This window comes from Arvicanthis niloticus, chromosome 15 (genome assembly GCF_011762505.2).
Source record: "Arvicanthis niloticus isolate mArvNil1 chromosome 15, mArvNil1.pat.X, whole genome shotgun sequence".
Classification (NCBI taxonomy): Eukaryota; Metazoa; Chordata; class Mammalia; order Rodentia; family Muridae; genus Arvicanthis; species Arvicanthis niloticus.
In genome coordinates this window covers 9,714,474-9,742,291 of record NC_047672.1, presented here as the reverse complement: position 1 = coordinate 9,742,291, position 27,818 = coordinate 9,714,474, and the positions used below count along the sequence as shown (strand labels likewise).

The 27,818-nt window shown below is 44.0% G+C and overlaps 1 protein-coding gene across 1 annotated transcript in view; it reads left to right on the top strand.

Moving 5' to 3' along the window:
• The window catches only part of Plekha8 (pleckstrin homology domain containing A8), a 47,858-nt gene extending 32,580 nt beyond the window's left edge, over positions 1-15,278 (top strand). Inside the window, exons 13-14 of the mRNA XM_034519623.2 lie at positions 4,850-4,911; positions 10,079-15,278. Coding sequence (XP_034375514.1) covers positions 4,850-4,911; positions 10,079-10,276 — 260 coding nt within the window. The 3' untranslated portion in view covers positions 10,277-15,278. The remainder of the gene's footprint in view (positions 1-4,849; positions 4,912-10,078) is intronic.
• Positions 15,279-27,818: the final 12,540 nt, after the last annotated feature.

The window sequence follows — 27,818 nt, the reverse complement described above, 5'->3', positions numbered from 1 at the left end:
TCTATCAGAAAAACTATACTTCATAGCATCCTCACAGTGTATTGATAATAACATGTCTGAGTTCTCACTCTGAACCTGTGCAAATCCATGTTGCATGAGCCCTTTTTTTTTTTTTTTTTTTTTTTTTTTTTGGTTTGCTTGCTTGTTTAGTTTGTTGTTATTGAGATAGGGTTTCACTATATATCCCAGGTTGACCTCCAACACATAATCCCATGCCTCAGTCTCTTAGGTACTAGAATGACAGGTGTATGCCACCACACCAAGCCTAACATAAGTCTTGGAGTGTGTGAAAGGAGTGAAATTTCTGTTACTTAAAAGCCTGGATGTTTACAGTGTTGAGACACAAAGTTAGGTACTAAGTAGCCATGGTTATAAACAGAAAAATAAGTTAGTTCCATGCCTTTGCAGAGGGTGGTACTCTTTTCAGTTTCCAATGGGGCATCTTCAGAGACTGAAAACATCCTAGACCTAGATAAGATTGTATGGAGTATGGAGGCTAGAAGCTTCCTGGACTAACATGGGTTTGCAGATGGGGGGAGCCTCAGAAACAGCAATTCCATCAGGAGAATAAAAGTTACATTTACAGCAGGTAAGCACTCTGCCCGCAAGCTGCACACTCCCCCCAGCACTCTGGCTGGGACAGTTATTGATCTACAGGCAGGACTCAGAAGATGTTGACTCTGTGAAGAGACACTTGGAGGGGCAGATGGTGCTTTATGACTGAATTCTCATAGTCAGCCTCAGCTCTGCCCTTCCATCCCCATTCTGCCTTTGGTGCTGTTCATGAAAAAGTAAAGGGAACTATGAGTTCTAAATTTTCATCCTGACATTCAGGCTTATTTCAGAGGTCTTCTTATTAAAATGATTTTTTTTTTTTTTTTGTATTAACCCTAGTTTCTACTGCCATTCAGTGTGAAGAGGTAATATTTAAAAGAAGGCCACTGGATGGGCCAACTATCTATGGAGGCTCTGCTTAGCTCAGTCGCCATGTTCTGTGGCCATAGGCGCATCGCAGCTAGAAATGGCCAGCCAGAAACACCAGCCCTGCCACCCATGAGATGCCAGTGTGGGAGATGGCTCTGCCAATCTTTCATGCTGTCTCCGCAAGGCTGGGCATTGCCCAGACCATCCCACCATCCACTCGGGCCTGGTAGGAAAATGAGACTCTAATGCTTAGATTATCCAAAGGCTTTATAAGTTTGGTAATGCTCAATAACAAGATGCTCATACAATGAGGTGTAACCCAATACCCAACCTAGATATACCAACTACCTTTGACTGGTGGAGACACGTGAACACACGCCTCCATGTTCCCCTCTTTCTTTCCTTACTCTTCCTCTTCCTTTCCTTACCCCTCCTCTTCCTCTCCTTACTCCTCCCACCTTAGCTCCTCCTACACATACCCACATGTGTACTTGTGGTGTTTCCTACCTGCAGTGTATTTTTTCATTTCCATCCCATCCCTTTCTCTGTTCCTCTTCCATTCTTGCTAAACACTGTTCTACAAATTCTCCTCACACTCTGAATTCCCTTTGATGTATAAATGCCAGTGTTCAGCAGGAGACTGGAAAAGCCTGTCACAAACCCTGGCACTATGAGCTCTGGTCTGGCAGTGCATGTTAAGGCTCATAGACCCCAGGCAGGGTTGCTCACCCATGACAAACATGGCCTTAAGAGGACATTTACATAAAGTTGTTCAGATCCCAAAGGCTTCTTGATGCAGATTTCTTCTGGGACAATAGCTTTGCTTGTCTGTTAAAAACGACAGTCTCTGTAAGTGGACCCTGCTGTCTTGTCTGACTTGAGTTAAGGTAAAGATGTAGATAAAAGAATATGTATATATAACTGTATCTTTACTTCTGGAATCTGCTTTGAGAGTATAAAAGACAGACTTTTGTTATCATTATTTTTTTCACAAAGAATAAACATTTTTGTAAGAATTGTTTGCTGTGATACAAATGCCCAGGTTAGCGGTGTGCACCACCATGGCAAGCTCATTCGTTTCTTTTAGAGGCCAAAGAGTACTGCTGGCCCTAGAGCATGCCGTGTGATACTGAGTGAGGACTGCCGTGAGGGCCGGTGCTCCTCGCTGCCTTGTGATACTGAGTGAGGACTGCCGTGAGGGCCGGTGCTCCTCGCTGCCGTGTGATACTGAGTGAGGACTGCCGTGAGGGCCGGTGCTCCTCGTTGTCTACTCTTCTCTGCAACCAGGGTAGACGCGGCTCCGACTGCATCTTACTCCAATACAGCCTAAAAGAGGCTGTTTCTCTGGAATGTCGTGTGCTAGTTAAGACTTTTAGTTTCTTTAGTCACTACATTTAAAACATGTTGATTTGTGTATGTGAGTTTGCATGTGTCAGGTGCACACATGTCGCAGTGTTCTTTCTGTATCCTCTCCACTGGATACTGTAAAGTCAGGGAGGAAAACATTAATGTTTTCAGAGCTGCCGCTGAGCCCTGGATAACTTAGAACCCACGGCTTGGTGGGTAAAGACCTTTGCTGTTTGATTCAGCTTCTGCTCGCTGTTGTGCAGCTTGGCCAGGTTCCATGAATCTTTCTCATCTGTAGCCATCACCTTCCCTTCTCTATCTAGCCTTCAGGATGCCAAAACCCTCTGTCTGGTACAACAAGGCTGGGTTAGTCTCTGTTCCTTTGGCACTATATAAACCTCTGTTTAGTAGTTAGCTGAAAATACCATTCGTCATATAAATGTATTTTATATGATGATGGTGTGTTAAAAGGCTAACTCCTTCTGAATCTGTCAAGTTCCTGAGGGCAGAAGATTGACTGAGCTAAAATCATCTGAAGATCCATTGCTTTGCACAGTGTGTAGAATACAGTAGATCGATAATAAATGCTTAAGTAAAACAGCTTTCACTGTAGGTGTCTAGAGCTGATTTTTTTTTAATAATGGCATTTAATACTCTGCCTGGATTAAAGTCACAAGAAAGTAAAGTGACCCACTACCTTCCACTGGTCCATGTGTCTCCTCAGATGGCTGAGAGGGTTGGAAGTGTGACTGTCTTTACTCAGGGCTGTCTTGCACTGCCTGCCTGTACTGCACTCACCATTTTCAAGGCATCACCAAAACCCTGGGCACCATCTATACTTCCCACATGCCGTCCACAGAGTCAGCTAAGTTTCTGGTTAACACCAGTGATGAGTGTCTTTAAGCAGGTCCTAGCCTGCTTAGACTATTTGCCTAAGAGAAAGTAAATAAATATATTTAGTATTGGGCTCACCTTTCAACTATCTAAGAATTTCTGCATATTCGTGTTTAATTTTTATCCCTTCTGCAAGAGCTCCACTCTGATGCTGACACCTCATCCTGTTCCAGATAAGCAGTAGCCAAGGGTACGGGTTGTATTTAACACCTAAATCCTTATAGATAAAGTATGTTATAACATGGATTAAAGCACTCTCTTATAGAAGTACATTTGTGCAGATTCAGATTATGCAAAATGCAAATGGTAACTCTGAAAAACACTGACATTTTTAAATAAAGCCTTATCCAAAAAAATGAAATAAAAGCTGCCTAAAATTCCCTGATTTCAAAGTTGTAGAAGGCTGTCGGCCCTCCGAGCTGCAGCTACATGCCAGTGCTTACTTCCCAGCAAAGAGCAGTGTCCTGTGCTCTGCATGGCTTCCCCACACAGGAACTCATACTGTGGTTCTGGGATGTGTCTTCTGTTGTACCTGCTCTTGTCAGAGCTGAGCATGACTGTGCAGCCTATCACAGCATCACCTAAGCATTCACCAATGCCTAACTAACACCGGAGTAGCCCCGGGAAGTAAAAGGTTTGCAACAGAAAACTTAGATGTACTCAGGCAAAACATGGAGATAAAGATCAAGACACGATCATGCGATGTACAAATAATCCAAGAACGCCATAAACTCGTGGAGATGACATGTAGACATGGACGGGAAATATGAAGAAAAGTGCATGGCGAGCTACAGATGTGTGGCTTCCAAGAGTATATCTATTCTGTGGGAATAGTGGAAAGTCAGTTGGAAATTTTTTATAGATTGTTGCCCAATATTTTCAGAAAGTGGATTCCTTGCATAAAATGCCATTCTTTGCTCTTGGAAGTTTCTAAATTAAAATTATTATATATAAGTTTTAAATTTTCACTTTAAAATATCTTGTATCAAAAATAATAGGCAGTTGTCTTTAGTATAATACATGTGAATGACTTTATTAACAGTTTTCCACAATTACTTTATAACTAACTCCAGGCCATCCTGTCCAGACATTTGTTTGTTTGAAGGATATTCTGTTTTGTTTTGAGACACAGTCTCCCTCTGTTGCTTAGACTGACTCATTTTTTTGGCACAAGTGACTCTCCTGCCTCAACCTTCTGAGTGGCTGGAACTGTAGGTGTATGTGCTGTATACGCATCGCTTTTCTGTAACATTTTGAGAGGATTTGGGCTTCTGCACTGTGTCTGCAGGCTTACTAAGAAAGTTAAGACAAATGCTTGTTATCTCAGAGTGAGCATTAGAACTGTCAAGCATGTCGTGATGACTCTACTTACTGGAAGATGGGTAACTAGAGGAGCATCTAAGCTTGGCCCGGAAGCGTGCCTCATTCCAGAGGACAGCCTTACGTTCATCTCCAGTTGTTCTTAGTGATAATTGTCTACATCTGTTTCTCTCCTTACTGTGTTATATATGAAAATGTTTCCACTATGATAGTAAACTGAAGTTCAGATACAGTGACCCCAATATAGATGAAAATTTCTGTTTTTCTTGAAAGAAAAGAAGCCAGTAGTAAGCGTATGTTGAACAAGTGTGTTATACAAATCACATTGGCATCTTACCATTCACAAAATCTCTTTCTCTTCAAGATAATGCGTACGGCAAAACATTACGGCAACACCATGGCTGGGTAGTTCGAGGGGTTTTTGCGGTAAGTCAGTCCTGTCCTCTAAAGTTTGCATGATCAGCACGGTGCTATATGTTGTTAACATCAGTGGTTCTCAACCTGTGAGTCAGGACCCACTGTGGAGCATTGAGCCATCCTTTCACAGGGGTTGCATATCAGATAGCCTGCAGTTGAGATATTTACATTGCAATTCATGACAGTTGTGAAGGAGCAATGAAAATAATTTTCTGTTTGGGGATCACCATAACATGTGGAACTGTATTAAAGTGTCACAGTATTTGGAAGGTTAAGAATGACTGGCTTACATGGTCTTTCTGCTTGCTTTATTTTTGGAGACAAAACAAAACAAAAAAATCAGCTCATTTATGTTTATAGGCTTTGAAATATGAAAATGACAGCAATAGAAAATGTCTCACAAAAAGTAGCTAGCACAGATTGGTGAATGAGAACGTTTCCGTGACACTGGAGCTGTGCTCCTGAAGTGGTTGTCTGCAGAGAAAACAAACAAACAAACAAACAGAGCGGGCTGGGTAGGTTGTGGTCTCAAATACCACCTAGGAGAGAGGAGGCCAGCGATGAGTTCAGCTGACAGCTCCTCTGCTGCTCAGTAAGCTGATTCTCAGCTCCTAGTTCAGGTTGTTTGGTTTGGGGTTTTTTTGTTTTGTTTTATTTTTAGTTGAATTTTATCTTCAAATACTAACTGTGTGGGTATGTGTCACCAGGCAGGGCTAGTAATCTCTTCTTAAACAGTTGTTATAACGATGGAGATAGACATTTGTATGCACGTGTTTGCCTAGCACCTGGCATTTCTTCCTTCCTGACATTTTGCTTTACCTTCTTAGCTTTTAAAAATACATTTTAATCAAATCTTTCAAATACTTCAAATACTGACCTAGTTTATATATTTCTTTAAATATATAGTTGTATTTATACATGTTGATCATTGTATACCCACATGTGTATGGTGTACATATAGTTATATAAATTCATATTTTTACATCTAGTTTATAGTATAATTCTGTAGTCTTTGTGAATAGATTCTGTGATGACTCAGCTGTGGTACTGAGGATCAAGCCTTCAGCCTCAGTTGCTGGACAAGTACTATTGCTCCAATCCCTGTTGTGACCATTTTACTATCATGAGAGTCTGAGGAAAATACTGCTGCATAATGCATCCCACAGTTTGCTTATTCCTCTGTAAGAAGTGCAAGCCACTGTGAGTTTGTTCTAAGCAGTGGCTCAGCATCTGTTCACATACATTATTTTACTGAAATTCTTATTTCCCTAAAATAGATTGCTGAAAGAATTGCCTACCAGACACCGAATTTACAGGTTACAGTTTGGCATATTTATCATACACTATGCATTATGAGAGACATAAAGTTACTGCTCTCCTAACACTGAAATTACTCTTATTTTCCCTGTTAGAGACAGAGCCGTGAGACACAGAGGGAGATAACCCATCTTTAGTTGTTGATGGCCTTGGACAGTGTCCAGTGTTTGATGGTTTTGGTTTTTAGGAAACCTGTGCTTTCAAGCCTTTTGCCTCAGCTCTGTCTATAAGTGAGTTAAGTGCGTAGTCTCACTGGCCTGGCAGCCTCACAGTTACTCCCCAGATCATTCAGACTCCGGAAGGCTTGTTGCGTTTTCTTATGTGCCAGCTAGCCAGTCTCAGTGGCTCAGAGAAAACATCTTTCCATCCCTGGAATTTGACTCATTTGCCAACCAAGTAGCAAACTTTTATTCTCAAACACATCACATCTGAACAAATGCCAGCCAAGGCTCTGCCACCAGTTTGTTGCTACCCAGCTGTCACTTGACTTTCCTGCTTTCCTCTTCAGCCAGATTGGAAAGTGGAGCTCATCATTGGCCTTGCCTCTGTTTTCCTAGAGTGCTGAATAATTGCCTTATTTTCATTTTTTTCTCTCTTTCTTTTATACTTACACTATCTTCTGTATGTTTATTATGTGCCAGGCTTTGGGTAAAACATTTATATGATCTTCATCTTTAAAATAAAAAAGTTTATCTACCTTCTATGCTTGAGGAAGATGAGGTACTAAGAACCTAAGCGCTTTGCCTAAAGTCTTCAGATGAGTGTGTGAACAACTTGAGATGCAAAGATACAAGCCACTCTACTTCACAAACAAAGATGTATTCTCAAAGGCTTTCAGAATATAGGGGAACAGTGCAGGTTCTCTGCTCTCTCAGGAGAGCCGGCCTGGTGACATTCAGAAGAGAAATGGTGACAGGCTTGTAAACCAGACTAGCCCTACTGCAATGGGAGATGAGGAAGGATCATAGGAAGTCTTCTACCCAGGAGAGATGGTTGAGAAGCAGAGTGATCCTAGGTTTCAGTTCTAGCCTACATGTTCCTGAGACTTCAATGTTGATAAAAGAATAGAGATGGAAACTGTGTATGGTTCTTATAAATTATGATTAAAATGTCAGTATAGAAGCAAACAAGAAACATCTGCGTATTAGTTACCTGTCACTGCAACAAAATACCTGACAAAAGCAGTTTAAGGAAGGAAAGCTTATCTGGGCTCCCAGGAGCCATCATGACAGAGGACCAGGCAGCAGGAACTTAAGCAGTTGCTCACATTGCATCCACAGTCAGAAACAGAGTGATGGGTCTGCTGCTTTCTTCTTTCATTCAGACTGAGTCCCCCGTCCATACAATAGTGCAAGTCACGTTGACCATGGTCTCTCACCCAAGTTTGCAATGCACTCACAAATGTGTCCAGAAGGTTGTCCCCTTAGTGATTCTAGATTCTGACAGGTTAATAATATCACCATCATAAGTCTACCCTTTTCGCCATAGGCTCCTGGCCTCTCATCATGCAAAATGCATTTGGTCCAACTTCAAAAGTCCTCATTTTGTTGTCTAACAGTTCAAAAACTGTTCAAAAGTATAAGTTGAGAATCTCTTCTGAGACTCTGAAAATCTCTTTAACTTTGAGATTCTGTAAAATAAAAAATCAAGTTATATACTTTCAACATAAAAAGTAGGGCACAGAGTAAACATTACAATTCAGAGAGAAGAGAGGAGTTGGGACGTAACAAGGGAATATCAGACCAAAGTAAGGCCAAAACCCCGTGGGAGAACACCAAGTTCTGCAGCTCCACACGGAGCATCTCGAGTAGAACCATTGTATTCCCCTGTGCTGGGCAGCCCTGTTCCTGCAGCTCTGCTGCCTGAAGCACATGGAGGCTCCCTCTCTTACAGGAGCCACCTGTAAGCCATACCTCCAACTTTCAGTAGATATCTTGCAGTCCTAGCGTCTCTAATATCCTGAGTTCTCCGTTGCAACTTGGCTTCACATTTGCAGCTTTATGCCTTAATGCAGCAGTTTCTCAGGGCCTCCTTGCAAGGAATCTAGTCTCACATAACTCGGCTCCGAGGCTATCTGGAATCTCAGTCAAGCCTCCCTGACTCCCTCACTCTGTGTCCATCATGGCTGTAAAGCCTGTAACACAGGGGCAGTGTTGCCAACTTCTGCTGTCAGCAACAAGATGTAGCCTGGCCTCCCAGTACCCAGTTGCATGGTAGTTGTTCGCCAGAGAACTTCTTTAGTGAGAGTCTCAATTCAGGGTTTCCTTTCAAATGAATTTGTATTTATACAATATAGAGCTTTTGTTTGGTATGATTTTCCTTCAGGCACCCTTCCTGTTGTCTCAGATTTCTTTTTTAATGGTGTTAATCTCTGTAATATTCTAGCTGCTTTCTCTGTACTAGCCTTCTCTACAACTCTGAATTTTTTTCTCCATGACATAGCGCACGTCTGCTCCCTTTTGTTCTCTGCTGTAGAACTAGATCAGAGCTTGCCACAGCCTGGATGCTATGCTATGGGAGATTTCCCCTGCCAATGGGATTAGCCCATTGCCTTTGAATTCAGCCTCACCGAGAGTCTCAGCACTAACAGAATGCAGCCAGATGATTTCCCAGAGTATAGTGTGAATGGCCTCTAATCCAGTTCCCAGTAGACTTGGTTTCCCTCTGAAACTGCATTACCTGGGCCTCCACTGCCAACATTTTTCTTGGTATTCTAATCTTCCAAACACCCAGTAGAACAATCCACTTAGCTCTGCTTACAACATCCTAAGGCTTTTCTAGCCTGAAGTTTCAAACTCTCCTGGAAATCAGTTCCAAAGATCCAATAAACAAGAGGTCAGTTTCATCAAGTAACAATGCCATTCCTGGTATGAGTTTTCTGTATTCATTACTTTTATCATTGCTACAATAAAATATCCAACAACAGCAATTTTCAAAATAGGGTTTATTTTGGCTTAGATGTTGAGGGTACAGTCCGTCTTAGCAACTGGAGCTGGAGGCAGCTGGTCACACTGCACCCATCGTCAGTAACTAAGATGGAGCTGAGTTTCACTGCAGGGCTCTCTTTCTTCTTTGTCATCAGTCCAGGACTCGAGGCCGTGAACTAATGCCGTCCACATGCATGGTAGTTCCTCCTATCCCAATCAGCCAATCTAGAAACTCTCACAGACATGCCAAGACATTTCTCCCAAGTCTAGATCCTGTCAGGTTATCATTATTACCAGCACTTGTTCTCTTCCTTATTAGAAAACACATATGGGGTTTAGAGAAAATATTATCCATGTTGAGAAATAATAGAAGACATGAAGACACATGAAATGTTGTTTGCAAGTGAGATATGAATAGAGGTGCTGGAAAGCTAGACAGACGAGTGCTGACAGACAGGTGTACATACTGAGTGACCAAGATTCAAGGAGAGAATCTGGATCCTAACGATGAGAAGGGAGCTCTTCTCTAAAGCCTTGTTTCTTGGTAGTTCCTGACTTGGTGGCATTGGTCATTATTAAATTGGCCCAAGTAGTCCCCTGCCTTTTCTAGTCTTGAAGTTACTTCATTTGGTGCTTAGAACATAATTTTGAGCCATCTGTGAACTACAATTAGAAGGGCATTCATATTTGTATGCCCTTGTGTTCCTCAGCATGTTCTCCCCCTCCCCCTCTCACCCTCTCCTCCTCTTCCTGTCTCCCTCTCCTTATCCCCTCTCTTTCTGTCCCCCTCCCCTCCCCCTCTCCTCTCCCACCCCCTCTCTCTCTTTGTCTGTGTGTGTCTGTGTATGTGTGCATGCGCACATGTTTGTCTGTAATGGTAAGTGTACAAGAGACAGTTGTGTTGCAGATCCTCATAAGTAACTCTTTTGCAGTTAGCACTGAGGGCAGCGCCATCCTATGAGGACTTTGTGGCTGCGCTAACCATAAAAGAAGGCGACCACCAGAAAGAAGCTTTCAGTGCTGGGATGCAGAGGGACCTCAGCCTTTACCTCCCTGCTATGGAAAAGCAGCTGGCCATACTGGACACGTTATATGAGCTCCACGGACTGGAATCTGACGAGGTGGTGTGACAGCCACAGGACAGCACCTCTTAACTTCAGGGAATAAAGTCTGCTAAAGTGCTGTGTTGCCCTAGTTAATTTCCAGCAACAGCGTTGATGCTCTCCAGCGCCTTTCCTTGGGGAGATGGACATGATGAAGTCCTAGTGTTTTTATTTAGAATTGTTTTAATGCATCTGTGTTTCATGTATTTAAAAACCAAGGTGCTAAATGTTTCGGCAGGCCTACTGGAAACCAGTTCATCGCTGTCCCAGACTTGAAGAGCAGGCAGTAAGAGCAAAACTGACAGATGAAGTTGTTGGGATCACACTTGTATTGTTCTGTTTCAGTTATTAGTTTTAATGGGCTACCCAAACCCAAGCAGCATGCAGGGCTATAATACACAGCCCATGGTTAAAGAGCTTAGGGGTTGACTGGGCATCGGAGGGAGTATCAGCCCCTTTGTTGAAGGACTTGCTGTGTCTCCGTTGCTCTGCTGATGGGAAGGCTGTGTAGTGAAGACATCTGGGCAGTTGTGGAAAACACTGACAAGAACACCATGTCTGCCTATTGTCAGGTGGGACAGTGGCTCAGGAGGATGACATCAGCCCATGCTTGACAACAGAGTAGAAAGGTGGGGTAAGTCGTTTGCGTGACACATGCCACTCTTTGCCAGTATAATACATTTCCTGTGTGTTAATGAATTGGACGTCATAGCAAACAGCGACTTTAAAGAGGGTATTTAACCCTACTTCACAGGTAAAGCTCACAATAGGGAGGGCTGCTCATATTCGTGAAGTATCTTGTTTCTGGTGATTTTATTTGTATTTATTTATTTATTCTTCCTGTTTCATTAACTCTCTCCAGCAAAAGAGCCAAATAGCTTCCAAATGTGATCTAGTATTGAAGTCACGTGACGTGCTGTTTCAAAGAACAGAGTCCTGGGACATACCTGAAGAACCTAGATCTAGAGGGGAAACAGGAATGTCCCTGTGGGTGACCTTCCTAGGTAACACTCAAGTATACAAGGATGAAGAGTCAAATTCCCATTTGAATTCTAGTTTATATAATTCCCAGTCTTCTTTAGAAACCAAATAAAACACCCTCCTTCCAGAGGAAGGGACCATCATTCAAGTCACATAATTAAGTGGAGAGTGAGTAGACCAGCAGCCAGTGTAACAGCTTGTGGCATTCTTCTCTAAGAGTGACAAGATTCCCTGTCTCCCAGAAGTGGACCCAGCTGCCTAGAGTTGCATAGGGAAGACGCCATGCATACCTGCCCCAGTAGAGGCGACATGTGTTCAGCATGTGTTCCCCTGAAGAAAGCAAGCCCTTTGCCAGGCACAGGTAAAAGGAGTGGCTGTGCACACTGCTTTTGTTGCTGTGTACACTAGGGCTCTGCAGAGAACTTTGCAGGAAAGGTACTGATTTTGTCTTTTGTCTGTCTTTAAACAAGTGGGTATTTACTCAAATAGTACAGCAGTAGAGTGGGCCACAGAGAGACCTGCAGCCCCGGCTGTTCAAAAGTATGAGGGTAAAGTATTATTTGAGCCCGGAATTTGGAGGTTAACCTGAACAACATAGCAAGACCTTGCCCCTTAATACTACTTTTAATAAAATTTTAAGCCAAGCAAGCATTTTGCTGACATGAGAAGTTCTAAAAATTAAACTTAGGAAAGGGAGGAGTGGACTGGACTTACTCACAGTATGCTACTTTGCTCTTACAAGACTTTCATGTGGATCCTCTTCTCTGGCTCATGGAAATGGGGCCGGGGCTAGGGCATAACTTAGACCTCCTGCCCTTGACATACCCTCTTAAGTCAGAAAAAGAAAAGTAGCCAACCCGCTTGTCTCTGAGTGTGGGTGCTTTGGGCCATGTACCGTTGGTGGTCTATGCTACCCGGAAGTTGCCGTTAAGCATGGCTGTGATTCACAGCTGCAGGTGCCTCTGTGATCTCTAGAGTCTAGGGGCTGGCGCTCTGAGAACATCTCGGTCCAGGTCCTCACTAAGGCCCTAAGTGCACACAGGAGAGCTGCCTTGCAGGGCAGTCTGAGTCTGTAAGTTCATTCCACCTGAATTAGTAGTTGTTTCTCATTTTAGTTAGAGCTATTTTTTTTGTCTGATTTTCAGTTACTTTCTAAGAAATGAGAAAAAGAACCTGAAAGTGATCCCTGGAGCCTTCCCAAGAGCCCTGGTATCCTAAGCCACCCTCACCTTGACAAGTGAGAGACTGGTTTGTGTGCTGACAGAATGCTTACCTTCTCTTCGTTGCTAAGAGCTCTTGGATTATATTCCTAGCATAATGTTGAGACTAGGGAATGTGTCTTCTTAGAGAGCAGCAGGACTGGCCACTTCCGGAGCTCAGTCTGCCTTTCACCCTCACCCCAGGAAGCTGGGCTCCGCACGGGCTGGCATCAGTGTGTGTGCTGAACTGGACAAAGGCTTTTTAATTGTGATAAGCCTTATGTCTTTTGAAAATAGATCTGATTATAACTAAAACCTACTGACAGATGCTGACTTGGAGGAATATCTTTAAGGGAAGAAACTGTCTTGTAACTGAGGCAGAGTTGGCAGCTCTTGACACAGCCCAGAAGGGAGGCCAGGAAGGTGTTGTGGGAATGTGGTGGCTTGTTACTATGTCCAAATCATTCTAAGCATGAAAGCATCCCCCAGTGTCACCGCGTGGGAACGCTTGAGCTCCGTCTTCCACCTCGCAGCTCTTCTTTGTTACTGAGCATTGCGGGCAGTGACACACACACACACACACACACACACACACACACACACACACACACCCCTACACCCACACCCACACACACCCCTACACACACACACCCCTACACACACACACATACACACCCTGCTTGCCAGTGATTTCCTCTCCCAGGCCTTGTTTCCCCCTTTTTCAGCTGCAGCAGCAGCCGACCTGGTCCAGGATCTGTTATATACCTAGCCAAAATGCTGTAGCTTAGGGCAGACGCCGTGTTCACATTTGTAGCTGTAAGGTAGGGCAAAGTCCGCGTGGGAGAGCTGAGTACCACAGGAAAGCACATCCTCTGCTTTGATTGTTCCATGTAGTTAGTGCAGTCAACGCCTGTCTGCCAGTGTGTTCAGGTGCAAGTGTATGGTGAGGTCCATAAATACAGGGCACTTTAGCTGAAGAACTCTAAAGAAAACTAGTCCAACTGTAAAAGCCGTGTGTGTGTGTGTGTGTGTGTGTGTGTGTGTGTGTGTGTGTGTGTGTGTGTGTAGAGAGAGAGATTTCAGACAAAGCAACAGAGAAGTCAGAGGGTTATGTGCAATACAAGGCATTTTGGAGACTTTCTGGAGAACTTTTTTTAAATGTATTTCCTACTAGACCACTATGTCCTTCAGGCACAGGGCTATGTCATGTTGTGTTTCTGAATCATCAGTTCAGACCACTGCTTCTGACTTAGTCACAGGCTTACAACAGTTCTCATCCGCACCCTCATGCTTCATCTCACTGCCAATCAGCTTTAAACTCAAAGCTGTCTGGATGTAGAAGTTCTGAGTAATTTCAGTATGTGTTGGACCATCACTTTGATTGATGATCTAATGTGTCTGGGCATAGAGAGCCAGACCTGAGATGCTTTGTGACTCTGTGCAGTCTACAGGGTTGTGTGTGTTAGACCCATCCTGTGACATGCACATAAAGTGCTTTATCGACAAATGTGTTCTACTTCCACGTGAGCCTTTGTAACCTGCAGTAGCTTACTCAGAGTTACACAGTAATGACATTAATATCCACTGGCTGTCTAACAGCATTTAAAGACTTATCTATGCCAAGGTTGTAGATGTGATGCATTAGTTGAGGCCCTTCACTGCACACTGCTCTTCCCCGTGAATCCTCCCCATCCAGCTGGGTCTAGACTGTCCTGCAGACCGTTTGCATGGTTTCTTGCTATACAGCTGCATTTGGAAACTCTGGGGCATGATCACCCAGTCACTGGTAATGCCTCTGGTTTAGATGTTGCATGAATTGATCTCTCTTCTCCATTGTCTATATATAGTCTTTAATGGAAAGGAAAAAAATGCCACTACTCTGCAAAGTTTTTAGAATTCATGTAAGTTGTGAATCCTTGAGTCACTTTAGGGTGAAAAGTCAAGCTGTATGGGGACATCCTGCTTGTTTTAAATGTCTTATATATTTAAAGTATGGTCAGTATCCTCCCTTTACACATACCCTGGGCAAGGTGGTCCCTCCCCCTGGAGTGGGTGGTTCCATCAGCCTTAGGATGGATGGCTTCATTACACAGCCGATCTCATTCACAGAGAGCCCGTGTGTGTCCATTCAGATATGTATGACATCTTCACTGACAGGTGGAGTCAGTGAAGAGAAGGGTGATCTAGATGGCTGATGAGCCAGCTTCATGGCATGGGGTAATGGATGATTCCCGTCTGCCATGAGAATTTCACTAGAATGTCATTAAACAGCCCAACTACCTCATGTGAAATTGGCTGTGGACAATCTGTGTTTGATGAGAAATGTGTTCACAGAAATTTATTCTGGTTAATAAGTTGAACAGTGCAGTGTCTCTATGAAGAAGAAACATGTTATACCAGATGCCAAAGGCTAAACTATACATAGATTTTCTCCGATTCATTTCTATGTTAATGTTTATTCCATAGTCTGTATCCTTCTGAACGTTGGTAGTTTTGTAGGGCCACATGCTTTGGGTATCTGTCACAATCACCTCTTGTCCCTCAGTATTTTGAATGAACATCATAATGCTGATAGGAACCAAGTTAAACTACGAAAGTGTCAAATAACTGTGGCTTCTTAATTTAATAGACCTTTACTTAGACATGTATTGGACCCTTTTAGGATCAACTGTTGAGTGAAAATCTTGTGTGCAGATGTATCTGCTTCTCTGTCCAAGTTGTTATTCCTGTATTTCATGAAAAGTGGGGCAAGGGTGAGGGTTTTACTTTCTTTGGAGAATGTTTGAAAACATGTCAGATTTTTATATTCATTAGTTACAATAAACATATTTTTAGAGTATTTTATTAAATGTTCTTCAAAGGGTTTTGTTTGGGTTTTGCTTAACTATATGTGCCAATAATATGTATTATTTATGGAATGTCTCCACTGTGCCAGTGATCATTCTAAGTACTTGACGAGAATTGACACGGATCTTCCTGCTAACTGTAAGGCAGGTGCTATAGTTACCCTCGGGTTACAGCTGGGAGAACTGAGGCACAGTCTGGCAAGCCTCCTGCCTAATCCCCACAGCTGATGAGGACTGGGGACAGACTAGCCTCCACAGCTGATGTGGACTGGGGACAGGCTAGCCTTCACAGCTGATGAGGACTGGGGACAGGCTACCACCTAGCTCTCCCAGCTCCAGGACCTTCACAAAGCTCCTAAGCCTTCCAGCATTAGCCAGTGTAGTGACATCTGTGATGATCTGCGCACTCTAGACAGGCCTTTTCAGAAATGTTCGCACCTTTGTTTTCAGAGCTGGGAAGTTCTTCCTTAGAGACCTCTGCTCCAGCAAAGTCGCATCCTTGCCTGCCTCCGAAAAGAATCTTAGAACTCACGACAGGCACATTTAGTGTTGGTCAAGCAGAGAGGAGATAGTGCACACTTCAGATGTAAGGGAGAGGGATTGAGAATTGATAGTTTATTCGTTCATTTGAGCAAAGCAGAAGACATGCCCTCAGACTGAGGGAAACACCACACAGCTGCGTGTATAACCAAGATCCGCCACTGTCATCATTCCAGAGGTGCAGAAGGGTGCATTGGGAGCCGTGATGTTCACATTAGCTCTGTGGCTGAGGCTACTGTGTGAAGCTATCTTCCTTAGAGAGCAGAGCCAAGCTGCTGGCTGAGTCTTTGCTATGTAGCACTGTTTGGCTTTAGAGTCAGAATTGTCGAAGTGGTTTTAATTTTATTTTTAATGTTCAAAGTCCTTAGATTAAACCATCTTAAAGCTGGGCCCTCAACCCGCTCCATCCTCTAACCATTGAGCTTCACTGCCCACCCCTACATGTGCCCCAGGTTTCTTCAGTCACTAGGGAAAATGGAATGATAATCCCTCTAACTGGCTTTCACTTTAAATCTATCCTCACCTAACCTCCTTGCAAATGTTCATGGTCCTAGAGGCCAGATACCCTGTAGACTATCTTTAAATTATACTTGAGGTGCAGTCCATTCATCCATGGTGCTGTGGTAGCTCCATCCCAGACCCACCAATCACCTTTTAGTATTCCCTCCAAAACCTGAGACCCCAGGCCAAGTCTGACTGCTGCTTCAACTGTTTCAGCCGAGTTACTGGTCTGTCGGGCAAGACATACCCTCCGCTCCTTTCTTCCTCACTCTCCATACCCGCTTTGTTCTCCCTTGATCGCCACATTCCGTAACCTGCAGCGTTATCTCTCAGTCCTCTGCCCTCTCACCCTGACTGACATGTCTTCCATACCTGTGCGTGTTCCCTTAGCTCCATGTCATGACTCCAGCCTTTCATGAACTGGGGAAGCCACATCCCTCTTCCATTCCAGGAAGATGCTTCCAGACCGCTCAGATACAGAATCATAGCCACCAGTTCCCTTCCATTGCTCCTGCATGTCTAAATGGTACCACGTCAAGTAGACATGGGTGCAGGAGGCATGACTCCCAGGTGACTGGGTTAATTCATTGATGTCCTGTCTAGTTATTTGATGTAGCTGTCACTGACTCTGGGGTTGGTTTACTCTGCCCCTGATGGCGATCTCTCTGGCTTTGCAAGGATTTTAAAACCGTTTCTACAAGCTGGATGTCACCTCAAATGGTGCTTCCCGATTCTTTCAGATGGATTCTTTCTGTTACCCAGCTAGATGAAAGTAGATGTGAGTCAGTGCCACACAGTCCAGCTCCCCTCAGCTGCCCTGGTTATAAAGCAGTTCTTGGAGAGACTGATTGCTCTGGGGTGGGAGGGAAGGAGGGAGAAGAGGAATACAGCGGGGCTGACTTTGTGTTTCTCTGTGTTGTTGTGCATCTGTTTCTGTGTATGTCTCTAGGTGTGACTGTATATGTGTGTGTCTGTCTGTCTGTATGTCTTTGTAAAATATTACATGGCCTTTGTTAATACTCCTAAGATGTTTGTGTCAATGATAGTTTTATGTGTCAAATTATGAATCAGTAGGATTAAACCCAGTTCTGGGTTCTCAGATCTATACATATACACTTGGTGGAAGGAGTCTAGAAACCTGCAGTTTTTAAAAACACTGTTGTCTGGGCCACTCCACGTGCATCAGTCTGGGGAATGTGGCCTTCTCTGAATCCATTGAACTCTTCCCAGTGATTCTGACATAGAGCGCTGATTGAACTCTCCGAGCTACTGGTGCAGTCCTTTAAAATTGTCTCTGGGGCCTTTCAGGATGAGTCTAGACTAGATGTTCCTTCTTAGGATCTGACAAAATGGCCATCAAAATAAATAAATTTTTAACTTTAAAAGTCCCCAGTGGTCAAACAGGAACTGAGGTTTTCCTTCGTTCCTTGAACTTCAGAGGTAGCCGAAGAAAATGCCAAGATTTCCTGTCAGGAAAGAATAGTTCCTAACCCATTGCCTCTGAGGGAAAGTCCAGATCTCATTAAAATCTCACTTATAAAGGAGCTGATTAGCGCTGTGCACTGCAGTCCCCTGGGAAAGCCTTACCCACATCAGTTCTACAGACTAGCTGGGACTTCTGTGGCCTGGGAGAGTTGGAATGTTGCAGATTAAGTGCCAAAATAATCTCATGTTGCCCTTAGTCCCCTCACCAGTTCTTAACTAGCTATGCATCTCACTGGACCTGCTTCTATCAGGGAAAACCTTTGGAATGTGTTATAAGTCATTATGTATCGTAAATCATAAGCTGACCCCTAATTTCTACCAATCTCCCCAAAGCTAAGAATGTTATCCAGGAGCACTGGGAACACAGAACAGAGATTTCTCCACTTAATTGTGAGCCACCTGCATAGTGTCCCCACCAATATATTTGGCAAATACTTGATTTGTCTGTTGTTACAAATTCAAATTCAGGTACCTGTTTCCACAGAGGAATGTGTCATAGGACTGAACCTTTGCAGGGTGGGCGGGCTCCACAGGACGGAGAGTGCAGGAAGAAACAGCCTTCTCGGAGATGGCTTTGAGTAAAACAGCTCTCCTTTATTGGGAGTGAATAAGGGCTCTATAAACCTTGGGGAGTGGGTAGGGGTTTTCAAGGTGAGTGTATGTTTATTGGCTGGTGCTGAGGTACTAGGTACTCTCATTTGCATGAAGAGGAATTCCAGGTGCTGGCTGGACATGTTTTTATAGAGAAAGAGGAAGTTAAATCTGTAATGTGGCCACCAGGCTCCGTGACTATCTCAAGGGTGGCAGAAGTGAGGGAATAATACAAGCTAAGTGTGCTGGGACATGAATGCCCAGAGCAAAGAGGCAACAATCCTAACTCCTTCCAGTCTCAGAATGAGATTTGGGGGGTTTGGACACGTCTCAACCTTATTCTTGCTCCACACTTCCCAAGTTGCATAGCTTTCCAGCCCCACAATTGGCCAAAGGGGGGGGGGATGCATAATTTAGAGGTATAATACAGAAAAATTTCCCTGAAATTAAGACATGAATTAAACACTGCTAATGGGAATGAAAGCTGATGCAGCCACTATGGAAATCAATGTGGTGCCTCCTCCAAAAACTGAAGCTAGACCTACCATACAATCCAGCTGTATCCTTCCTGGGAGCAAGATAGCAAAGAATGCTTCATCAGCACATCACAGAGCTAGCTGCACATCCGTGCTTAGCACTGATGTCAGTGGGAAGATGCAGAAGCAGCCCAGATGCCCATCCATAGACCCACAGAGGGAGGTAATGACATCTACAAGATGGAGCTCAGTATTAGCTAAAATAAACCAGAGTAAAAGCGAGTGCTGGGGAAGAAGGGAGAAAGAGGGAAAATGAGAGAGAAATAGAACGTATGTGTCAGGAAAAGAGAGGTGGGAAGAATCAGCAAGGTGGGGGAGGGGCTACATGGAGGACAGTTGTGTTGGGGGAGGGATGAATAAGGCACAGTGGTGTAAGTCTTTAATCCCAGAACTCAGGAGGCAGTGGCAAGTAGATCTCTGTGATTTTGAGACAAGCCTGGTCTACATATTAAATTTCAGGACAGCCAGGACGAGAGAGAGAGAGAGAGAGAAAGAGAGAGAGAGAGAGAGAGAGAGAGAGAGAGAGAGAGAGAGACCCTGCCTCAAAAGCCAAAAGGAGGAAAAGAGAAAAAGTATAATGAATATATATATATATATGTATATCACACACCACCACACACACACATATATAACAATGCCACCATGAAACTCGTTTACATGCTACCAAGTGAATGAATGGTCTGAGTTCTAGAAGTCCAACAGAAAGTGCTGAACACTCAAATATCCCGAGGAGATTGCTTCACCACTGATCCATAGAAGCAGCCATCAGGGGACTGGATTCAGTGAAAACACATACAGGCCTTAATGATAGAAAGCAGCAGATGGTCATTTCCAAAATTCTGAGTAGAAAAAGAGAGAGAATGTGAAAGAAGGAAGGAAAGGAGGAAGGAAGGGGGAGGGAGGGAGGGAGGGAGGGAGGGCAGGGCAGGGCAGGGCAGGGCAGGGCAGGGCAGGGCAGGGCAGGGCAGGGCAGGGCAGGGCAGGGCAGGGCAGGGCAGGGCAGGGAAGGGAAGGGAAGGGAAGGGAAGGGAAGGGAAGGGAAGGGAAGGGAAGCTGCCACACATGATTGCAGGCCAGTGAAAATGTGAGCTATCTACCTTAAGTAAGCATGCTTAGAATATCTCACTGAAGAAGCCATTGGATAGACTGAGTCAGCAGGTCAGCAGCACAGGAACTTGTGTGTAAGAAACAAGGAGCTAAAACTTGGTACCTTTTCAAGACAAAGGGGCCTTGAACCAGGGCAGGTTCTGATCCAAATGAAGAGAGAACACTGGACAGCTGCAAGCACCTGCCGGTCCAGCTGCTGCCACCCAAACTGAACAGTTAGAGCAGAAAATTATTATCCTTATTGTTTCTACCCTCCTTCTAGATTTTGAGACAAGCTCTCCCTGTGTAATCTAAGCTGGCCCTACAGGGAATCTCCCAATCCAAAGCCAGAGCTGTAAAAACAGGACCAAAGATTCAAGAAACCTGCATCCCTGGGGATCCAGAATTCCCACCCACGCACTGACCCTGGGATCTGCTGCCTAGCTAAGAGCCACAGCCTGCACCGTGATCCCCGTCTCCTCCAATACTGAGCTGCACAGTATGACACACAAAATTTTGAGGCTGTTCTTGCTGTTTTGAGGTTGAACTGAATCTATCCTTCCATTTTTCTTGACTGATTCATTTCTTACAGGCTTACATACCTAACTCAGTTTCCCAATTGCTGGGATCTCTGATGTGGATTCCCCTTCCTCCAGCCATTTAAATGGACATTTAGAAAACAACAAAAACTCTCCAACTCATTGTTCAGGTAAACATAAATGGGTTTTGTGAATGTAAACCCTTTCACCTATGTCTTGGTGAGCTTCACTTGGGGATTCAGGGTGTTAGATGATTTATAGTCACCAAAGCCACTCTGAAGCAAGGTTTCTGAATTTGTTATCTCATACCCAAGAGAGTTAAGTCACATTGGACAAGGGGTGAGCAGAGAAATAGGTTTATCAGGGAGAATGAGAGACACTCCACAGGGCTTAGGAGACTGGATGTAGGAATTGGATGTAGACTCTGGTAATCTTTATGGAGAGTGGTCACTTTGAGTGCAGTGCAGGAAAGCAGTAAGGGGTCTCCATTCCCTTGGCACGATCTCTGGGTCCAACCAGAGACCTAAACATGCATTGCAGTTGAGGAAGTGGTGGCAAGAAGTCATGGTCACCTTCATCCACTCACCCAGCTCATCCTACCCCCTCTAAGTTATAGATGAAGTTACTTTCCTCTCTTGGCCTTGGACTATGTGACGAGTATATAATCAGGGCCCTCATCCCTTCAGAGAGATAATGCCCATCTCAAAGGGACATTTAAAGTTTAGTGACTGCTTCAGTTCACATTCTGATCTGTAAATATTTACTTGCAAGCAGGCTGGATCTTTTCTCTTCAAAGGCATATATAATTAGAAGCCAACATGAGAAATGGAAAGTTTGACTGTGTTTATAAAAGTTGTCCCTATCTGTGTCTGAGAAGAGAAATTAGAACGAACCTTTCTATGAAGTAGAGAAAATGGTTTTGATTTGGTTTTACACGACCCTTTTTGTGTGTTTCCTTGCTTTTGTTTGAAAACTATGATGTTTACTTGTAACTGGAGAAGGATTGGGGTGCAGCTCAGGGGGTGCACAAGGCCCTCCAGTCCCTCCCCAACATGCAAAAAGAAAAGAGGATGGGAGGTATTGCTCTAAAAATGTTGAATGGCATGGATGGTATCGGATTAGCTGCTTCTCATAGTCACGGGTGGCGTGGATACTGTCGGGTCAGCTGCTCCTCATAGTCACGGGCTTTACAGCATCACTTGTTGAGAACCGCACTAGCCCACGTTTGGGCGCCAAAAATGTTGAGGCCCGAGCTGCCCCACTTTGGGAGGCCAAAAATGTTGAAGCCCTCTCCACTCCACGCTTGGCAGCCACTGTTTCCCGGCCCAATCTGCCGCTCCAGTCTGCGGGTCAGGGTTCAGCAAGAGAGAGAGTGAGGACGGACTCGAAGAATGGAGACCAGACAGAGTGTGATTCAATCCCTTTTATTCTTCAGTCTTTCTTCCTAGTCCAAGTCCCAAGTCTTGAGTTCCTAGTTGTACTCCTTCTAGTTCCTAGTTGTACTCCTGTTGTTCTCTTCCGAGTGTCTAATGTCTACTCCTACTCCTAGTGTCTGAATTTGTTGCTCCAAATTGTTCTGCACTCTCCTGTCTGCCTCTCGCCTTTTATATGTCTCACTTCTAAGCCACGCCTCTAAGTTACACCTTTAATCATGCCCTTAGGTCTTGTCTCTAAATCTGATCTCTAAGTCACACTCTTAAGTCACACACCTTTGATCTCACACACCTTTAATCTCACACACCCAGGGGAAAATCCTGGGTATCTAAAGCAAGATGTTATCAGAGTGTGCTCAGCTGTTGTAGGCTATTGTAATGCAAGTCACATGTCAGGATATATGGCTCAAGATGGCTGCAAAGCTGATAGCCGCTTTCTGCTAAAAGTCGGCTCCCAACAATCACTTACACCCTAAATGTCCTCCATAGCCTATGTTGGCAACTTGGTCACTGCCCTGTTGTTATGGGGAGATAGGGCTTGGATGAAGGAAGCTAAGGTCCCTGTTCCTCCCTGGCCCTTTTCCCAGTCACTAGGAAACGAGCAGCGTTGCTCCCTGCCGATGTGTTCCACAGACCATGTGACCACAGACTGGAACCTCTTGAAACCATGAGCTAAAACTAAATCTAAAACTAACGTAAATCTCAGGTAAGTCAGTGCCAGACAGCTCACACTGTAAAAACTATCAAGTTACTGCCAACCACTTCATTTCCTCACCAGGTTTCTTTCCTATGTTGCTATTCCTTTACCCACGGGAGATCTCAGTCATCCAAATAGCCTGTTTTGCTGGGCAGTGGTGGCGCATGCCTTTAATCCCAGCACTTGGGAGGCAGAGGAAGGTGGATTTCTGAGTTCGAAATCCTGCCTGGTCTGCAGAGTGAGTTCCAGGACAGCCAATGCTACACAGAGAAACCCTGTCTCAAAAAAAAAAAAAAAAAAAAAAAAAAAAAAAAAAAAAAAAACCCACACACACACAACAAAACAAATAGCCTGTTTTATGTAACTCGGGAGTGTTGTAACTTCTTTTGGGTCTCAAGGGGAAAACTGAGCTCACAATGAAACAGAGTTTCCCAATCCATCTGAACAAATGTGAAGTCTGGAGAAGCCATTGGGGCCCATCCTGGTGCAGGGAGCCTGCAAGAATCCCCAGCACAGGGTTTGCACCTGAGCTCAATAGCCTGCCCACAGAACAGAAGGCTTATTTTCTTTGTGCTGCTGTGACTTGGGAAATGTGATGCCAACTCTTCCCCTGCCCAAGTGAAATCACTGGGCAGGGAAGCTGCAGCTCATCAAATGAAGGCATAAAGAAAATATGGCTTAAACAATGGGATGTTATTTTATCATGAACAGAATAATACTGTATCAAGTTCAAGAGGACAGAAGGTAAGCCAGAGTTAAGCAGGGACTGGAGGAAGAGGAACAGGGAATTAATTATGTAATGTTGCAGAGCTTCTGTTTGGAATGATAAGAATGTTCTAGAACAAGACATTAGCAGTGCTCCTGTAATATCCTCACTGTGCTTGACTACCCTGAGCTGTTCGCCCACAATGGCCAATGTATGCTTGCTTTACCATAATTTATAAAATTAATAATGTAATTCAGTATTATACATATATATGTTCTAAAGCCCCCCGTGGAGGCCCAAGACTGAGGATAACACCAAATCCTTTATATGCAACATTTTTCGAATTTATACATACACACGTGTTAAAATTTATTTAAAAATTAGAGAAAATATTAAAATCACTAAAAAATAGCTCCACACATGCAAGCCCACACTGTCTCACGTGTACCCCTGAGCCCCCTTGCTTCTCTCTGCATTGGAGGAGCTCAGACCCCACACTTTGCCTCTCTGTCCCAACATACACCTCCCCTGGGTTGTAGATTTTCTCCAACACAGCCAGTTTGTTATCTCAACCGGTGAAGCACTGGGATTCACCTTGAGGCAGAAACCTGACTGGCACTAATAATGAAGGAATGGCCCCTGCACAGCCTGGCACAGAACTGCCCTTAGCATTGTGGTTCCATGTGACCTCACTACCTTGTAGTTTACCTCTGTCACATCCACGTTGTGGTCACTCTCTTAACAAAGTGCACCAAGGGCTGGTCGTGGTTATTGGTTACTTTTAGTTTAGAGCACTTTCAGATTTATAAAAAAGTTGCAAAGATGCTGCAGAATCCAGGTGTAGCGCGCACCTTGCTTCCCTAATCCCACATTTAGGAAATTATATGCTGTAAACTTGCTCATTGAAAATGTGTGGTTTGGTAGGTTTTAATCACACTCCCAAGGTCATGCACCCTCCCTGTGCTATAATTTCAGACTGCCTTCTTTAACCGGAAGGAATCGCCACACCCATAATGTACCTGCTGTGGCCAGCGCAGCTGGGAATGTCTGTAAGCTTTGAGCACTTGCTCTGTGATCATCCCATGCTCCTGGTTCACATGCATGTGCCCCCCTACCATGATGGGCCAGATCCCTTTAAACCAGGGAGCCAAGTAAAGCCATTGCTAAGTTGCCTTTTGTCTGGTGTTTTGTCACAACAGTAAAGACAGTAATTGATACACAGTCCTCATCGGCTGCGACTGCTGACTTGGGAACTGAACTTCTGATTCCAGACAACACAGATGGGAGTTGCTCCAGAGAACCTTTCTAAACAGGTCCACTTCCCCTGTATCCTTTCTTTCCCACTACCTCTGACAGGTGGTGAGCTACAAGGGAAGTTAAAGCATTTAAGAGCCGGGCGGTGGTAGCACATGCCTTTAATCCCAGCACTTGGGAGGCAGAGGCGGGTGGATTTCTGAGTTCGAGGCCAGCCTGGTCTACAGAGTGAGTTCCAGGACAGCCAAGGCTAACAGAGGAACCCTGTCTTGAAAAACCAAAAAAAAAAAAAAGAAAAAAAAAAAGCATTTAAGAACCATCATTAAAAGGAGACTTACAGGATCATAATTTTCGTTTATTATTTCTCAGTTTTCTCCTCTTTCTCTCTCCTTCTCTCTCTCTCTCTCTCTCTCTCTCTCTCTCTCTCTCTCTCTCTCTCTCTCTCTCTTTCTTCCCCTCTCTTTCTCTTCTCTTTCTCCCTCTCACTCTAGCCCCACTCGCTCCGGCCCAAAGGTTTATTTATTATATGTAAGTACACTGTAGCTGTTTTCAGACACCCCAGAAGAGGGCATCAGATCTCATTACAGATGATTGTGAGCCACCATGTGGTTGCTGGGATTTGAACTCAGGACCTCCAGAAGAGTAGTCGGTGCTCTTAACTGCTGAGCCATCTCACCAGCTCCTTGATTTTCTCTTTCGTCAGTTCTCTTTCTTGTTTTTATTGTTCCCTAGCTCCTAGATTCTTGGATTTGTGTATTCATTCTCACAACTATAAAATGGGCATTAGTCTCAGCATCTTTGTGGCTTTTGGTTCCTAACACACAGCACGGAGGCCACGAATGGCTCCGGTGTTACCGAAGCCACGCTACTTTGGTGCTACAGTAGCCACATACCTCAAGCTTTAGTGGGTGCCGTTGCCACCGTCAGGGCTAAGCATCTCATTCCTCAAGAGTTCCCTTTGGCACAGACTGTTTTTATCCTTACGTTTTAAAAAGTCTCTTTTATCTAATACCGACACAACTCCGTTATCTTCTGGCTTCTGTGGCGGCCACTCAGTGAGGCCCTGTGGGTTCCTCACCTGGAATAATTTATGTGTGAGTTCAGTATTTTCAGTCTCTGTAGATTGTTGGATTTTGAATGTGCCCAATATGGACAGGCTATTGTTGGGCTTTTGTTTCTCATATCTAAGTCTATTTTTATGCTTGTGGGTGTATTCAACATATGTACATGTACTGTGTGTGTACTGTGTGCACATACATGTCTGTACATTTGAATTACTCATATAGTTTGGGTCACTTAAAACACCAGCGAGAGCTCCTGTTTACCGTGTGTCACTCTGTTTCTTTTTCTCCTGTGTTGGGTTGAAGTCCATTTTCCCCTTTATTTTTAGTTTGGAGATAATATATGTCCTGTCTTTCACTGGTTACCCTTAAACTTTTAGCACGTATTACATAACAGGCGAAAGTATAGCAATATCTCTGTCTTTCTCCCTGAAGACTATATGACCTTAGAATATTTCAACACCAGTCAACTGCCTCTTGCTTTTCCTATACCACCTGGTTCCTACTTGGTTTTAGGCTTCGTGAGCAAGTTGTTGTTTCCACCAGGAGGAGTAGCCTCAGCTACTCCTGGATCAGCTTTACCTGCCTGTTTGTGGGTCTTTGGAGATCAAATTTTTCTCTTCCATTCCCCTCTGGCTTTGCTTACCCCCTCCCTAAAATTTACCCACAGTGATATTTCCAATGAGAGTCTATGAGTGACTGGCTCCCTCTGAATTTAGAATAAATAAAAATAAAGGTCTTTCTCTTCCTCACTTTCAACTGGTTTAGCTAGTTACAAAATTCTACGTTGTGACTTATTTTCCCTCTACATTTTGAAAACAGTAACCTGTTGTCAGCCTGGATTGTTGTGTAGTTGCAGTCTTTCAGCTCTGCTCATACCTACATCCTCTTTGTTGTGTATTCTGGGATTCCCCCACACAGGTGTCGAGGATAAAGTTTTTTCATGGCTGCCCAGACTGAAGATGTTGCCTTCATGCTAAGCATCCTTTTCTTCCTTCAGTCCTGGAAGTCTAGCTCACAACTCTCTGTAGTGCGACTCCCCACGCACACTTCTCCCTAATGCTTTGACTGTCTCCTATGGATATACTGAACCATCTCATTCTGTGCCTTTTAAACTCTTTTTACCTTTTCTGTCTCTCAACCCTCTTGCTACGTTTTGTATAATTTCTTCAAATGATCCTTCTAATTTATTAATTCACTCTTCAACTCCTTTTCCATCTGCTCACTGTTAATTCCAGTATCTCAGGCTATGGTGCAGTGGTAGACCACTTACCTAGCATGTGTGAGGCCCTGGGTTTGACTACCAGAATAAACAGATAAATGAATAAATTCAGTGACTCGAATGTCATTTCTAGACACTCTATTTCTTTTTAAAAATCTCACCATAATAATAGTAATGGTGTCCGTTAACTTTCTGCTTCTGCTATAACAAAATATCTCAAAACAATAAAGATAAACGGTGTTTTAACTCTCAGAGGGTTCCAGTCCCTGATTAATTGGCCTGGTTGCTTTAAGCCTTTTCTGAAGAAAGATAGCACAGTGGAAACACAGTGAGGTAAAAATGTTCATAAGTCCAAAAGAGACGTAAACAGGGAGACCGGGATCCCACAATCTCTTTCAAATGTGTGGTTCCTGAGACCTAAAGACCTCCATAAAGCCCCGCCTCCTCCCAGGTCCAGAACTTCTCAGCAGCACGGCTCTGAGGACCATGCTTTTAACATTCAGCATTCAAATAGTATAAATCGTTCACTCCAAACGTATTTGCCATTCTCTAAGCAGTGTAGGGAGGGGAGACATTTAATCTTCCCAGCCCATCCCCGTGGGACCATTAATAGCCACACTTGACAGATGAGGAACGTAAGACAGAACTTTGAGCTGAGACTCCCAAAGCTCCCTGGACAGTAGGTGGTAGTGTTGGCTTTCAAACACAGTAATTGGCCTGTGTTTCTCTGCTCAAAGCTACCTTGTGAAAGCATCCTTCATCCAGCTTGCCCTTTGCTGATCTTCAATTATATCTTCTAGGGGCTGATTATTTGAAATGTGATTGCCTGACAATCTCTTGCAAACCATCATCTTAATTCTCAGGATCCCCTAGTGCTGGGCTATGTGTCTGT